This window comes from Ambystoma mexicanum, chromosome 2q (assembly GCF_040938575.1).
Source record: "Ambystoma mexicanum isolate Mex_15411 chromosome 2q, UKY_AmexF1_1, whole genome shotgun sequence".
NCBI classification, from domain to species: Eukaryota; Metazoa; Chordata; class Amphibia; order Caudata; family Ambystomatidae; genus Ambystoma; species Ambystoma mexicanum.
The window spans coordinates 770,256,017-770,270,593 of record NC_090924.1 but is presented as its reverse complement, the minus strand read 5'-3'; the positions used below and the strand labels follow the sequence as shown (position 1 = coordinate 770,270,593).

The 14,577-nt window shown below is 49.8% G+C and overlaps 1 protein-coding gene across 5 annotated transcripts in view; it reads left to right on the top strand.

Moving 5' to 3' along the window:
* Positions 1-14,577, top strand: part of LARP4B (La ribonucleoprotein 4B) — a 2,592,412-nt gene that overhangs the window by 2,362,545 nt on the left and 215,290 nt on the right. For all 5 annotated transcript variants that reach the window (XM_069648004.1, XM_069648003.1, XM_069648001.1 and 2 more), the window contains one exon: positions 13,366-13,471. In XM_069648004.1, the coding sequence (XP_069504105.1) occupies positions 13,366-13,471 (106 nt within the window). The remainder of the gene's footprint in view (positions 1-13,365; positions 13,472-14,577) is intronic.

Below are 14,577 nucleotides of genomic sequence, written 5' to 3'. Positions count from 1 at the left end.
CCGCACGCCTCTTCCTTGCAGGACGTTTACGCTTCCCGGTCAAGGAGCACCGCTAGGAATGACGTGGCTACTTCAACGTCGTAGCTCGACCGGTTCACCATCGGACGTTGAGCGACCCGTGACTCATGCCTGAATGGGAGGACACTCAAAAAGGGCCGTCGATTCCCTGACGAACGCTACAGCGCCAAGGTACTGTGGGGTTGCAGAACTTTTGGAAAGTCTAGTGTGAATAATATATGGACTGGGCTTGTGATACATCTTTGCTTTACAGGTTGCCCAGGTGGGGGGGGATCTCCACACAGAACTGTCTAGGTAAATGGGGCCAGTATTCTGCCAATTGCTCAACCATCTTGCTTTCCTTCCTCTCTCTACTGCGGGTTTCCTCTATATTTTGATCTGTGTGTCATTCTGACCGTATGCACTTTAATGAGATCTGATAACGTTAGTGGTACCACTTAAGAACTGTATATATTTACCATTGTTGATTTTCGGAGTACAAAGTGAGTTATCATGATATTGTATATACCTTTGATTATTAATTATATAAAGACTGTGTTGTAACCAATACAGTGTGTGGACATTCCTTTGTGGGTGCTCGGGGACTACACTGTACTTAAGAACCAGCCCGCATCACCTCCCGAGAAGCTAGGCCTTGATTGCTGGACCACAACTACCACATAGAGAATCTTGGCAGGGGTCCTCTGTGCCTCTCCTCTACCGTGTAGAGAGCAGAACTACAGACACCCCCCAACGGTGGTTTCTTTACAATCCTCAACCATGAAAAATCACAAATGGATTCCCTGATGCAAGGGACAAGGAAGAGCGACTTCTCTTTAGAAGTTATCCTTGGTTTATTACCGCTGCGAGAACTGAGCGGTACGTCATTGGATCCAAAAGTCAGCTTCGTCTGCAGTGAGGTCAGCAGGGTTAGTCAGAGTTGGCTAGTTTGGCTGGGCTTGCAGAGGGAGCCACCCTTGGGTGCCAACAGGGGAACAGCCGGCTTCGGCAGCTGCTCCACGGTCTGGCTGGGAGCCTAAATTAAAATCAGCTGCTACTGCAGCAAAATGGAGCGCAGCTCATCTACTTCCTGCTTGCTCAACGGAACAGCAGCATACATCAAGATAAAGCAACGTTTCTCAGCACTCTAGCAGTAGCAACCTTCTACCTTGATGCCTATCTGCCGCTGGACACTGCTGCATGTCGCTTATCCCACCATGCAAGCGACACCGGAGGAATGGGCTTCCTTCCTTCAGGAAGAAGATGTTAGCGATTCTCGAATCGCAGGGCACCGGTCCGTCCGCGCCTCCGAGTGGGGTCCGTCGTGATCGGTCGAGAGGCATCGCTCGCATGCCTTCGGGCTCGGGTGGTCAGCACGGTTCGCGGTAGAGGTCCCGCTCGGTCAAGGGTAACCGTTCTCGCCATGCCCGTTCCAGGTCCTGTGTTCGACGCGCTCGAGACCGCGTGATCCTGTGCAGTCTTTGAGGAAGACGTCGACGCCTGTGGTGCTGAGGTCATCGACGGCCGCTCTCGAGGCTCAGCCTCCGAGGGGGTCGTGTCTGCTGTCGGCGCCTAGGTCGTCGAAGCACACGCTCGGAGCTCTCGCTCTGGGATTTGAACCTTGTTTTAAGTTTCTTATGGGTGCTCCGTTTGAGCCTTTGCATTCTTGCCCTTTGAGACTGTTAACTCTTAAAACTGTGTTTTTGGTTGCGGTTACTTCCGCTCGCAGAGTGAGTGAGTGAGTTACAGGCACTTTCACTTAAGCCACCCTTCACTGTGTTTCATAAGGACAGGGTTGTCCTTCGAGTTCGTCCTTCCTTTCTTCCGAAGGTGGTTTCAGAATTTCATTTGGGCCAGAAGGTTGTTGTTCCGGCATTCTATCCTCCTCCGCATCCTGGTAAGGAAGAAGAGAGGCTCCATAGGCTTGATCCTAGGAGAGCTTTAAGCTTTTATGTTTCACGCATGTCCCGGGTCAGAGTGGACAATCAACTCTTCATTGGTTACGCTGGAAAGCGTTTGGGACAAGCTGTGACGAAACAGACTTTGTCTCGTTGGATTATTTTGGCTATCTCCGAGTGTTACCGCTTGGCGGGTAAGGACCCACCGTCTGGCTTGCGGGCCCATTTTCCCAGGGGTATGGCTGCATCTACTGCCCTACAGAGGGGTGTTCCTATTCGTAACATCTGTGATGCAGCCACCTGGGCTTCTGTACATACTTTTGTACGTCACTACTCCCTCGATTCCATCCGAGGACAGGATCTGGCCTTTGGCAAGGCAGTCCTTTATTCCGCAATTTGATTGGGCATGCTAAATTTGTGTTCTAAATTCTTTTCCCACCTCCTTGCTTTGGTACTGCTTTGGGAGTCTGTCAAAGATATGGATCAGTCGGAGGACCCAATCCCCTCGAAGAAGAAGTTACTCTCTTACCTGGTAACGTTCTTTCGATGGGATGGTCCGACGACATATTCCATATCGCTCCCTCCCTACCTTCCCCGCTGCAGAATTTCTTATGCGATTGCAGCTTACGTTTCCGCAAGGCCTTGTGTGTCTGACTGGTAGAATACTGGTGTCACACGTTCTGGGGAAAAAACTACAACTGAGGCTACAGGCGTTGTGCGTCCTACTTATTACATCGGGTGACGTCGGCCGTCCAAGGAGGTCCTCCGGGACGGCTCATCGACGCAGACACGGAAAAATTTTCCGCAGCAGCACAGCTGTGGTGATTATTGTCAAAGTTATGGAATACGTCGTCGGACCACCCCATCGAAAGAACGTTACCAGGTAAGAGAGTAACTTGTTCTTTGTCAGCAATGGCTATTCGTGGGCGCCGCCAGAGCTCCTGGTCTGGCTGGCAGTCTGTGGTCCCTCCAGCCAGCTCCGAGCTGTCTAATGTCTTAGCCGTTAGTGATTGGATTGGGATGGTATATATTGGGCTCTCCGCCTGGGGCTGGCCACCCAGGTGCCCTATTTCCACCTGATGTTCAGGTCCCTATGTGTTTCGGTGATGGGTTGGGGCATGCAGAGGGGCACAACCTTCACTCGTATTGCCCCCGGGGCCCCCCCCACTTCCCCCTCACTTCCCCCTCACTTACTTACTTGTTCCGCCATGGTCGGTTGTCCTGTGCCGGTCCCCCTCCCCCGGGGGAAGGAGAGATGTCGGCAGAGAGGTGTAGTCAGGCCGCCACACCCGCCAGCCGAGCGGCCCTCAGCCCAGCTCCAGCAGGGCAGCAGACTCCTGCAGTGGTCTCCGGCTGGTGGGTAAGAGTGACCAGAGCCCCGACGGGAGATCCACTCCCAAGCTGCTTCGCGTAACGGCACAACTCCCTGCGTCTGCTCTCCCCAGGGCTTGGTGCACGGCGATCAGGCGTCCCTCGGCATCCTTCGGGGCTCCGCCTCGGCTCCTCCTCTCAGCAGCCCGCGAGTTCCGCTCTTCAGTGGCCCCGCAGCTGGGGTTGTATTTCAATTGTCCAGGCTAGGTGGATCCTCGAGGGGACCCCCCCGGCTCCACTGTCGTGTATGGGGGCGTGGGGTGGCCGCCGGGGCTGTCCGGGTCTTCGGCGTTCTTGGTGGGCCCCTCTCAGCTTCGGCCTCGGCAGGACCTCCGCGCCTTCTCTTATTGTGCCGCGAAGCAGCGGTTGCTCTGGGGTTTCGGTGGGGAGATTGCCGCCCCACTCTTCCGAATGGTCTAGCGCAGCTCGATGGGTCCCGGGAGGGCTATTTTAGTCTTTCAGTTGCTTTTTGGCAATCTCGGAGTGGGAGCTCAGGGTGACGCGTATTCACTCCAACGCTGCCATCTTGGAATCCCCCGGAATTGCTTTTAAAAGGCATTACTCACAATTCTTATTTCATTCCCCCATTTTCCTTCATTCGTATGTTTAGTGTTCAGGTTTTGTCTCCATATATTGATTGTTTCTTAATAACCCTCTGGTTTTTCGGCAAGAGTTCCTTGGCCTGTATATATGATTGATGAAAATGAAATTAACTTGTCAAAACATTTATTTCATTGTAGCGTGTCCTTTAAATAGTTTTTCATTTAGGATTTTGCCTCAGACCGTATTGGCATCACTCTGCTGGGGGTCAGATGATTTTTATTGTTAAGAGGGAGTTCTGGGAAGGACTGCAGAAGTTGTGATGTTTCAGACTGCAAGAAGAGTTCCAATAGGAGTGTGTTCATGCCACTTTTCAACAGGCTATATTATCCAAGTCACACGCAGAAAGTTTCCTCTTTGTTAAGGGGGTCCAAAAGATTGAAACTTAAAGGTATGCCGCTGTACAGGCTGCAGCTCGTTGCATTGTTAGTGACATATGCATTGCTGAAAAATTTAGGAGCATACTCCAGACCAATCTTGATCAAAGGCCTGTGGTGAGATGCAGAAAAGAAGTTGAAAATCAACATCATAAAACAGAGAGCAGTTAACCTTACCACACATTGACCAGAAACCGGTGCTTTGGCAAATAGATACCACTACCGGGTACGACATAACTAAATAACAAAGAAAGAAGATGGTACATGCAACCTAATTGTTTTTTGGCTAGTTTTAGTATGGGAAATCGTGAATAAATTGAATAAACTGAGATTCAAGGCCATTTGGAGCCAACCTTTTGAGGTATTGCACAATTGCATAATCATCCTAAGGAAGTTGCCAGCACCATTGAAGAACGGAAATTTTGCATTTGGTGCAGATCAATGTAAGGAGCCAGAAGATCAGATCTGGACATCTGGGAATTTTGTAATAGTGTAGTGTATTGTACATGAGGTGTAATTTTATACAATTGTAGTTCGGCATTACAAGAATGATCTGTAGTGTCTCTAAATATTTTCTGTTCAGAAAATAAATGTAAATAAAGGTTTGGTTAAGAATGTTTTGAGAACTCTGGTTCCTTTGATACTGGATATTCAATATACATGTTTTATTAGAGGTTTGTTCTGAGTTGGTGTGTATAATTTTGTAATAATTGCTTTTCTACAGAAGGTTGCTTAGAATACATGGGGACAACTCTTTGGTTTAAAGAGTGATGGGGCATTCGAACATGGGGAAGGTTATAGCAACTGAGCTCCATTTAACACCCTCTTGCAAAACATGTGTAAAGGAAGGACTTTGAGGTTGATGAGGGTGTTTTCCAGCCTCTACTGCTTGGCCAGTGATGCCAGATAGATTACTCTCTAGAGCACACTGTTGAAAAATGTCCAACCGACTTCGGACTTGTTTTGGGGTGGTCAGGAAGGGCACCCACTATCACAAGGGTTTCATGTTGTGCACGCCATATTGATGACTGGGGGTGGCAGTGATCTTGCAATCTCATATGTATCGAGTGTATTTAATTATGAATGGGATATGTTACTTTTAGTGTTTTTTCTGAACAACTGATACATATTAGATTTGCATAAGTGTAGAAATATACAATGTTAAAACCGCAAATGTAACATGAACACGATATACACACGAGGTGCTCTGAAGTAGATGGAAACTGAGAGACGGGAGAGGGTTTCAGTGTGCATGCAGAGGAGGCCCTGTCCTGCAATCCTGTGGTAAAGAAGGAATAATATACATAAGACATATACACAGAGGAACATATAAGGGGTTTATATAAATCTGCATGTAGTTGGGTTTTGTGAATCCATTCGGACTTTGCAGTTAGCATTTGCACAGTGAATTTTAGGTAGCTGGGAGATTCTGGTTTTGCAGACTTGCGGTTTGACGGAGGAAGAATTAGTCATCTAGTAGAAGGTCAACCATCTAACAGGGTGCAGGTTTATGGCTTAACAGTTCTGCAAGGAACAAATGTGATCTTGCCCACTGCATTGAAGTCGCACAGAGGGGTTTGACCATTTGTTTTGTCCGGCAATAAAGATGAGGCCAGGATGTCTGGTATTCAATTGTTTTTTCAAGGTGAAACTAGAGGCTGGCCATGCTGGACTGGTGGTTACATAAATTAGAATGTCTTAAGAGGAGCCAGGCGGCTGAGGTAGATGAGATTGCCGTCGGTAGTTCAAAGAGAAATAGTTCGTTCAGCCCTTCCTTTATTTCTAAGATCTCCGAGCGGACCATGTGCAATCATGCCTAAGGTTAAAGAACTCTAGGCAGTTGTTACTAAGTATTGAATTATATTGTATGTGAATATTTTATTGTGCCATGAAGTCACGACCTACCACAGACCAATCCCCAGCAAAGGCGGACTTCGAACACAATCATACGATGGTAGTAATGATTGTCGATGACCAACGAGAAAGAATGAATTGGAAAAAGATGGCACTTATTTGTAAATATTTTGTTAAATCATGTTTGAGCAGTGGGTGGTAATACAATATCTGGGTGTGTTTTAACTGTTGCTAAAATGTTTGAAAAATGTATCAATTGATGTAGTTCATTGAGACCTGGGTTAATTTGCTCCTTCAGTACCATCTAACTGATCCCTGGGTATTTTTTTACAATGAAATTGCTTTACATACAAAACGTGCACTTGTTCCTCGGGTGGTGGACCCGGTTTGGGCTGAGGTAATTTGGGGTCTACCTCCACACGTTACTCCATTAATTGTCATTCTGCATGTGAATCTATAAATGATCAATTAAAGATCCAATGTTGGAGAAAACAAAATGTTTTACCGGTTTCTATAATTTTCTCTAAAATTGGTTTCGAGGGGATTTGGTCCTCTGACGTATTCCATATCTATGACATGTAATCACCACAGCTGTGCTGCTTCGGTAAATCTTCTGCGTCCTGCGTCGATGATGTCGATACGCCGCCCTTGAGGACCTCCTTAGATGGCCGACGTCACTGGATGTTATAAGTAGGACGCACGACGCCCGTAGCCTCAGTTCTGTTTTTTCCACAAACGTGTTCGCTTCTGAGATCTCGGCGCGCCTTGACTCTTTGGAGTTGCTGTTCTTTCTCGGTTCTTCGAACCTGTTCATATTGTGAAGTATATTCTTCGTGAAGATGTCTACCTCGTCTTCCACCCCGCGTCCGGGCTTTAAGAAGTGCGGGGACTGTGGGTCCAAGATGTCGGTGACTGACTCGCACGACGCCTGCCTCTGGTGCCTCGGGGAGGCCCATGACACGGAGTCTGTGTTGACTGCCAGTCGCTCACGTCCAAAGCCTTGCCGGAGCGCAAGAAGAAGTTGTCGGTAGGTAAGGTGTCCAAGCCACAGAAGTCGAGGTCTGCAGGGCTTTCGACAGACGATTCGAGGGGCGACGCTCCGCATCCTCATTGAAAGTCCAGTGGGTCTCGGTCCCGGAGTCGGTCCCGCCACTCCTCTGCCTCTTCGAGGCACTCCCGGAAGCGCCGTCATAGGTCGTCTTCCCTGTCCTCATCCGAGGACTCCGCCCGTCGGCGGGTCACTTATCCCACCAAGCATGCGATGCCGGAGGAATGGGCTTCCTTGGGAAGAAAATGTTAGCGATTCTCGAATCGCAGCGCACTGGTCCGTCCGCGCCTCCAAGTGGGGTCGGCGTGATCGGTCGAGAGACACTGCTCGCACGCCTTCGGGCTCGGGTGGTCGGCACAATTCGCGGGAGAGTTCCCGCTCGGACAAGGGGAATCGTTCTCGTCCTGCCCGGTCCAGGTCCTGGTCCTCGACGCACTCGAGACAGTGTGCACCTGTGGTGTCTTCGAGGAAGACGTCGACGCCGGTGGTGCTGAGGTCGTCGACGGACTCTTTCGAGGCCCCGCCTCCGAAGAAGTCGGCGACACCATCGGCGCCCCGGCTGTCGAGGGACACGCTCGGGGCTCCGGCCTCGAGGCCTGTGTCGATGCCATCGATGCTGACGGCGCCGCGTTCGGCGTCGACGCCAATTCACTCGACACCTTTCAAGGCTGTTTCGACGGGGGTACCCCGGGGCTCGGTGGAACCCCCTACAAAGGCTCTGGCCAAGGTCAAGCATGGCTTTGTTCCACATTCTGTGCCTTCTTACCGCCATCTTGAGTTTATTTCAGAGGTGGATGAGGGCTTTGATTTGATGATAGCATGGTTCCTGGTACGGTGCCAGACAAGATTCTCTTGGCCATAGCCAAATTGAGGACCTGCGGCAGTCCCTGCACGATGCCAGTGGGCTGGACACCTCTCCGGAGGTGGAGTTTTGTAGGCCTGAGCCTGGCACTCATGCCGACTCCTCGTACCGGCGCCTTATGTCCAGGGTCACTGAGTACTTGGGGTGGTCTGCTCCCCCAGGGGCTTTTCTTCAGGATGACCTTACGGATATCCTCGATCTAGGTCCACCGACTGACCCGGTACTGCCATTCCATATGACTCTACAGAGGAGGGTGGCGGCGGCTTGGACTGCTCCGGAGAGTCTCCCGGCAGTGGGCAAGTCTTTGCCGCGAAAATACCGCCCAGCCAGTAGCGACCCCTGCTACTTGACCAGGCACCCCACTCCGGAGAGTTTGGTGGTGCAGGCGGCTACGGCCCCGGCAAAGCAAGTGTCGTATCCTACCATCCCTCCTGATAGGGACGACAAGCGTTTTGATGGCTGGGCGAAGAAAGTGTTTTCTTCAGGGGGTATGGCGCTTCAGGCGGCCAACTCTGTATGTGCCTTGTCACGTTTCATGCACACTCTGTGGAACTGTTTCCTTAGCGGCTGAACATATTCCCGAATGGGATGAACGGGATGGTTTCCTTACCATGGTTCCGGATGGCAAGGATGCCATGTGTGAGGCGGTTCAGTCGGGTTTGGACATAGCAGATTGCCTCAGCCGGTCCATGGCGGCGAGCACCGTGATACGCAGGTTTGCGTGGTTGCGGAAGTCGGGGTTTGCTCCTGATGTGCAGGCCCGGCTCCTCAACATGCCCTTTGACGGGGAACATCTTTTTAGCAGCAAGGCTGACGAGAGCCTTGAGAGGTTGCAGACCTCCAAAGCTGCAGCAAAGTCGTTGGGCGCTGCAGTTCGCCAACCTCCGCCTTTTCGTCCTAGGGCACAGCAATAGAGGGGAGGTTCCTTTTGTTATTACTCATCCTTTGAGTAAAGCGAGAGGAGCTGCCAGTCAAAGGGCCCACCGTAGGAGTGCCAGAGGTCGAAAACAAGGTACTCGAGGTGCCAAGGCCGCTCGGGCTGTTGCCTCTTTGCGCTCAGGCAACGCTGCATCCGCTTCAGCTCAGTCATGAGGCCATGTCGCATGGTTCGCTGGTTGGGAGAAGGCTGGCGCAGCATCTTGCAGAGTGGCGCGCCATTACTTCAGATGTGTGGGTTCTGGAGATCATAACCCACGGCTACTGTCTTCCTTTCCGGCAGAGGCCTCAAGACAATCCACCGGGGAATCTCTCTTTGAAGAGTCCGGATCCGCTCCTTGCGCAGGAAATTCAATCCCTGCTGGAGAAAGGCGCCATAGAACTGGTGCCTGTAGCGGAGAGGAACAAGGGATGGTATTCCCCTTATTTTTTTGATTTCCTAGAAAGATGGGGGTTTGAGACCCATAATGGACTTGCGCGGTTTGAACAAACTCCTCAGGAAGGACAAGTTCAAGATGGTTACTCTCAAGTCTTCCAGGCCCTTCAATTTCAGGACTGGTTAGTGTCTCTCGACCTTAAGGATGATTATTTTCATGTGCTGATGCTTCCAAAGCACAAGAAGTACCCGAGGTTCGCGGTTGGCGATCGCACTTTCAGTTTCGGGTCCTGCTGTTCGGATTGACCTCCGCCCCGAGGGTCTTCACCAAGCTCATGGTAGTGGTGGCAGCGCACCTCAGGAAAGGGGGGATGCACGTCTACCCCTACCTGGACGATTGGTTGATCAGGGCGCGCTCTCCCGAGCAAGTCCTGGATCATCTGTCGGTCACCTGCCACTCCCTCCACAAGCTGGGCTTCTCCCTCAACTTAAAGAAGCCCCATTTGACACCAACTCAGAGGCTCCAGTACATCGGAGCTGTGCTCGACACGTCCCTGGGGCAGTGTTTTCCTCCCCAGGTGAGGGCTCATTACATTCAGCAGATGGTGCACAAGTTTCAGCTTGCCTTGAGTCTCCCAGCTTTCGAGTTCTTGAGGTTGCTCAGCCTCATGGCGTCCTGCATTCTTCTGGTGCCAGAGGCCAGGTTGCAAATGAGATCTTTGCAATGGGTACTCCAGCTCCAGTGGTCTCAGTCCTTCGGCAGGTTGTCGAACCCTGTTCAGGTGCCGTCCTCGGCCGCCCAGGACCTTCTGTGGTGGGCAGTCGAAGACAATCTGATGAAGGGGGCTCCATTTTGGCTACCCTGGCCGGAGGTGACGATCGTGACGGACGCATCCCTCACGGGATGGGGAGCTCATGCCAACGAGTTGACAGTCAGCGGTCGTTGGTCTCCGTCGGAGTCCAGACTTCATATCAATCTGTTGGAGCTGAGGGCCGTCAGGCTAGCCCTGAAGGCTTTCCTGCCTACTGTGCGAGGGAAGAATGTCCTGATCCTGACGGACAACGCGGTGGCCATGCACTACCTCAACAAAAAGGGGGGGGGCAGGGTCACTTCCTCTGTGCAGGGAGGCGATGCAGCTCTGGTTCTGGGCAATCCAGCAGGAAGTTTCGATCTCGGCAGTTCATCTGGCCGGAGACGGCGGACGCTCTGAGCAGGCAGAGCGCAATCTCTCATGAGTGGGAGTTGGCTCAAGAGATTCTCCTGGAGATCTTCGCCCTTTGGGGGACCCCTCACGTGGATCTCTTCCCCTCCAGTGTCAACCGGAAGTGCGAGAGGTTCTGCTCGTGTTAATTTCCTCCAGAAGGAGCCTTAGGAGACGCGTTCGTGGTGGAATGGTCATTCCCACTGCTGTACGCGTTTCCTCCAGTCCCCGTCATCCCGCAAGTACTGCAGAGGTTATGGAGGTTTGGTTCCCGGATGATCCTCATTGCTCCGGCATGGGCCCGGAGGACGTGGTACCCGGACCTTCTCGACTTGTCCATCTGCCCTCCACGTCGTCTTCCCTACCGAGATGATCTGCTCTCACGGGAGGGAGGGGTCAGGTTCTCCATCCAGAGGTCAGATCCCTCAACCTTCACGCTTGGTTTCTGAAAGGTTGAGGTATATGGATTGGGACCTCCCTGAAGACGTGATGGAGGTGTTGCTCTCGGCCAGACGGCCTGCAACAAAGTCCCTGTACCGTTGCCGTAAGTTCTGCGACTGGTGCAGGGTTAAGAATGCGGATCCTTTTGCATGTGACATTCCCATGGTTCTGTCTTTTTTGCTTTCTTTGGCCCACAGCGGCTTGCAAGTGGGTACCATTAAAGGTTACCTGGCGGCGCTGTCCATATTCAAGCGCTCGTCTGAGAAGTGTTCCTATTTTAAAATTCCTTTAATTTCTCAGTTTCTGAAAGGGCTCACTAATGTGTTCCCTCCATCACCTTTCCAGGTGCCCGGTTGGGATTTGAACCTTGTTCTCAAGTTTCTGATGGGTGCTCCGTTTGAGCCTTTGCATTCATGCCCTTTGAGACTGTTAACTCTTAAAACTGTATTTTTGGTTGCGGTCACTGCCGCTCGCAGAGTGAGTGAGTTACAGGCACTTTCAGTTAAGCCACCCTTCACTGTGCTTCATAAGGACAGGGTTGTCCTTAGAGTTCGTCCTTCCTTTCCTCCGAAGTTGGTATCGGAATTTCATTTAGGCCAGAAGGTTGTTCTTCCGGCGTTTTATCCTCCTCCACATCCTAGTAAGGAAGAGGAGAGGCTCCATAGGCTTGATCCTAGGAGAGCGTAAAGCTTTTATATTTCACGCATGTCCCGGGTCAGAGTGGACGATCAACTCTTCATTGGTTACGCTGGAAAGCGTTTGGGCCAAGCTGTGACGAAGCAGACTTTGTCTCGCTGGATTATTCTGGCTATCTCTGAGTGTTAGCGCTTGGCGGGTAAGGACCCACTGGTCGGCTTGCGGGCCCATTCTACCAGAGGTATGGCTGCCTCGACTGCCCTACAGAGAGGTGTTCCTATTCGTAACATCTGTGATGCAGCCTCCTGGGCTTCGGTACATACTTTTGTACGTCACTACTCCCTCGATTCCATCCGTAGGCAGGATCTGGCCTTTGGCAAGGCGGTCCTTTACCCCGCAATTTGATTGGGCATTCTAAATTTCTGTTTTCTAAATTCTTTTCCCACCTCCTTGCATTGGTACTGCTTTGGGAGTCTGTCATAGATATGGAATACGTCGGAGGACCCAATCCCCTCGAAGAACAAGTTACTCTCTTACCTGCTAACGTTCTTTCGATGGGATGGTCCGACGACGTATTCCATATCGCTTTCTCCCTGCCTTCCCTGCTACAGAATTTCTTATGCGATTGCAGCTTACTTTTCCGCAAGGCTTTGTGTGTCAGACTGGCAGACGACTGGTGCCACACGTTCTGGGAAAAAACTACAACTGAGGCTACGGGCGTCGTGCGTCTTACTTATAACATCCAGTGACGTCGGAGGAGGTCCTCGCGGGCGGCGTCTCGACGTCATTTACGCAGGACGCAGACGCCGAAGATTTCCATAGATATGGAATAAGTCGTCGGACCATCCCATCGAAAGAACGTTACCAGGTAAGAGAGTAACTTGTTCATCTTGTGGATTCACTGCACCCCAACCAGCCTTTTCAGAGTGAGGTTGTGTTAATCCATGTGTTTCGACTCTGATGTGTGAGGTTACTTGGGTGGACTTATGTGGTCAGCAGGACCTCATAAGTAGTTTGGTTAAAACAAACCCCACTTGCCTCAGAAAAAGCTTTATTGTAGGGCATATACCTAATGTTAACATATATATATATTGCTATGAGAAAATGTTTACCTTTTTGCTGAGGGGATTCAAACTTTGACATTGTAAAATATTCAAAATGCTTGTGAATCTATAGAAGTTACCAGTGCTGGAGTAAGTTTGGTTTAATTATCTAAGTGACTCTTTTATTCCAAGGACCCATACAATCATTTACCCCACCTGCTTAACCCTCTTTCTCAAGGCATGAACAGAGAGGGAAAAGACTAGCAAAGGGAAGTCAGTAGGCTTGAAAGGAAGTCTCCTGAGCTTGGACACTGGTAGTGCTGCTGTGTGTGTGTCTGGCCTTTCCTGCTTGTTTTGATTTATTTCCATTCTTCAGCAAAACAATGAATCACTATGGTGTCACTTGTACCGCCCGTCCCAATTTACAATAATTGCATTTCATGTTCTGGCTCTTTGCTGGTACTAGGTGAACAGAAGTGAAAATGTGAAGGAGACAGATTTCAGAGAATCCACTGAACCATCCCCTTTCCATCATCACCTTAGAGCTTGTCTGCACACCTCCCCAAATGGTCTTCATTTGATCTTTGTAAATTACAACTTTACATGATTTGTGTTCTTATGATTGCAGTGTTGCATCTGACCACCTGCTTGACAACTTTCCTTGCTTGGCTCTAAACTTTCTTTCCACTCCCATATTCATACAGATATTTTTACCTTTGTACAGTGATTCTCAGAGTTTGGAAAAACAGAGAGAGATGCAGATTTCAGAACGGCTTTCTGCCACTTTTCATATGGCTAGCAAATCGGTTCAAGTCAACGGAGCTGCTACAGTAAGTTAGCTGAATTGTTTTACATAGATTATAAAATTGTTTTATTGGTGGAGTATGCTTTTAAATGAGCATTTAAACTTTGCTTTGTTATGTATTAACACTAATTGATGCTCTAGTGTTATAATAAAACGTAATAGAAAATCTAAGGCAGATTTTGGTGTCGTTGATTGTAAATACACATTTTCTACACAAATATGGTCCTATAAAATTGCCACGCATACAACTTGTCTTTTTTTGGTCTACCTACAACTCAATTTAGTTTACAGTAGCATAGCTTCCTGCAAAATTGTGTCTGATTAATCCATTCCCCCTCATAAACGCCATCCTTTGAAATACCTTACAGTAGAAGTGTGTTATGGAAAGTTTTTGCATATCCATTAGGGGGGCATTGTGTGACTCCACCTTAGGTTAGTGTCGGTACTGCTTGAGCTAGCGGAAATGATGCCCTCTTAGTGTGTAAATGCATGGAGGTACACAAGCCATGTCACCTCTTACTTACTCTTACGTCCCGTCCTCCCATACTGCATGGGACCTCCCTCAGAGCATAGTCTTTAGGGTCAGTAAAAAACATAGATAAGACTATCTCCTCGTTTAGATGGAAAGCGGAGGCTACCTTAGGTAGGAACGTGGGGTGTGTTGTCAGGATCACCTGATCCATGTGAAAAGTAGTAAAGGGTACTATGGACTAAGTGTATGTTAATCACTACGGTGAGTAACTATTAGTTTTTTATACAGACAACATGGTTCGAAACATCCTCTTACAATCTTTTTGCTATCCTTTTGTTGCAATATTCCCTCCCAAGATGTGTTTTAAACCATTTCAGGAGGGCGTCCAGGAGATATCAGTGTCGGATCAGCACGAATGCTGCAAGTAATGTCTCCTTTAGGACTGTGCCACTGATGCTATGGATTCTGTCGCTTTATGCCTCCCCTCTAAAATTGGTGAATGTGAGCCACAGACCCGCCTTCAATCCACACTGATAAAACGGAAGCAGATTGGGAGGTTTTGAGGCTAACCTTGCTTGCGTTTAAGCAGGCCCCTGTCCTCCCTTTTACCACAACCCAGATACTGGTTACACAGCCACTGCTCCTTTGCTGGTTAGCAA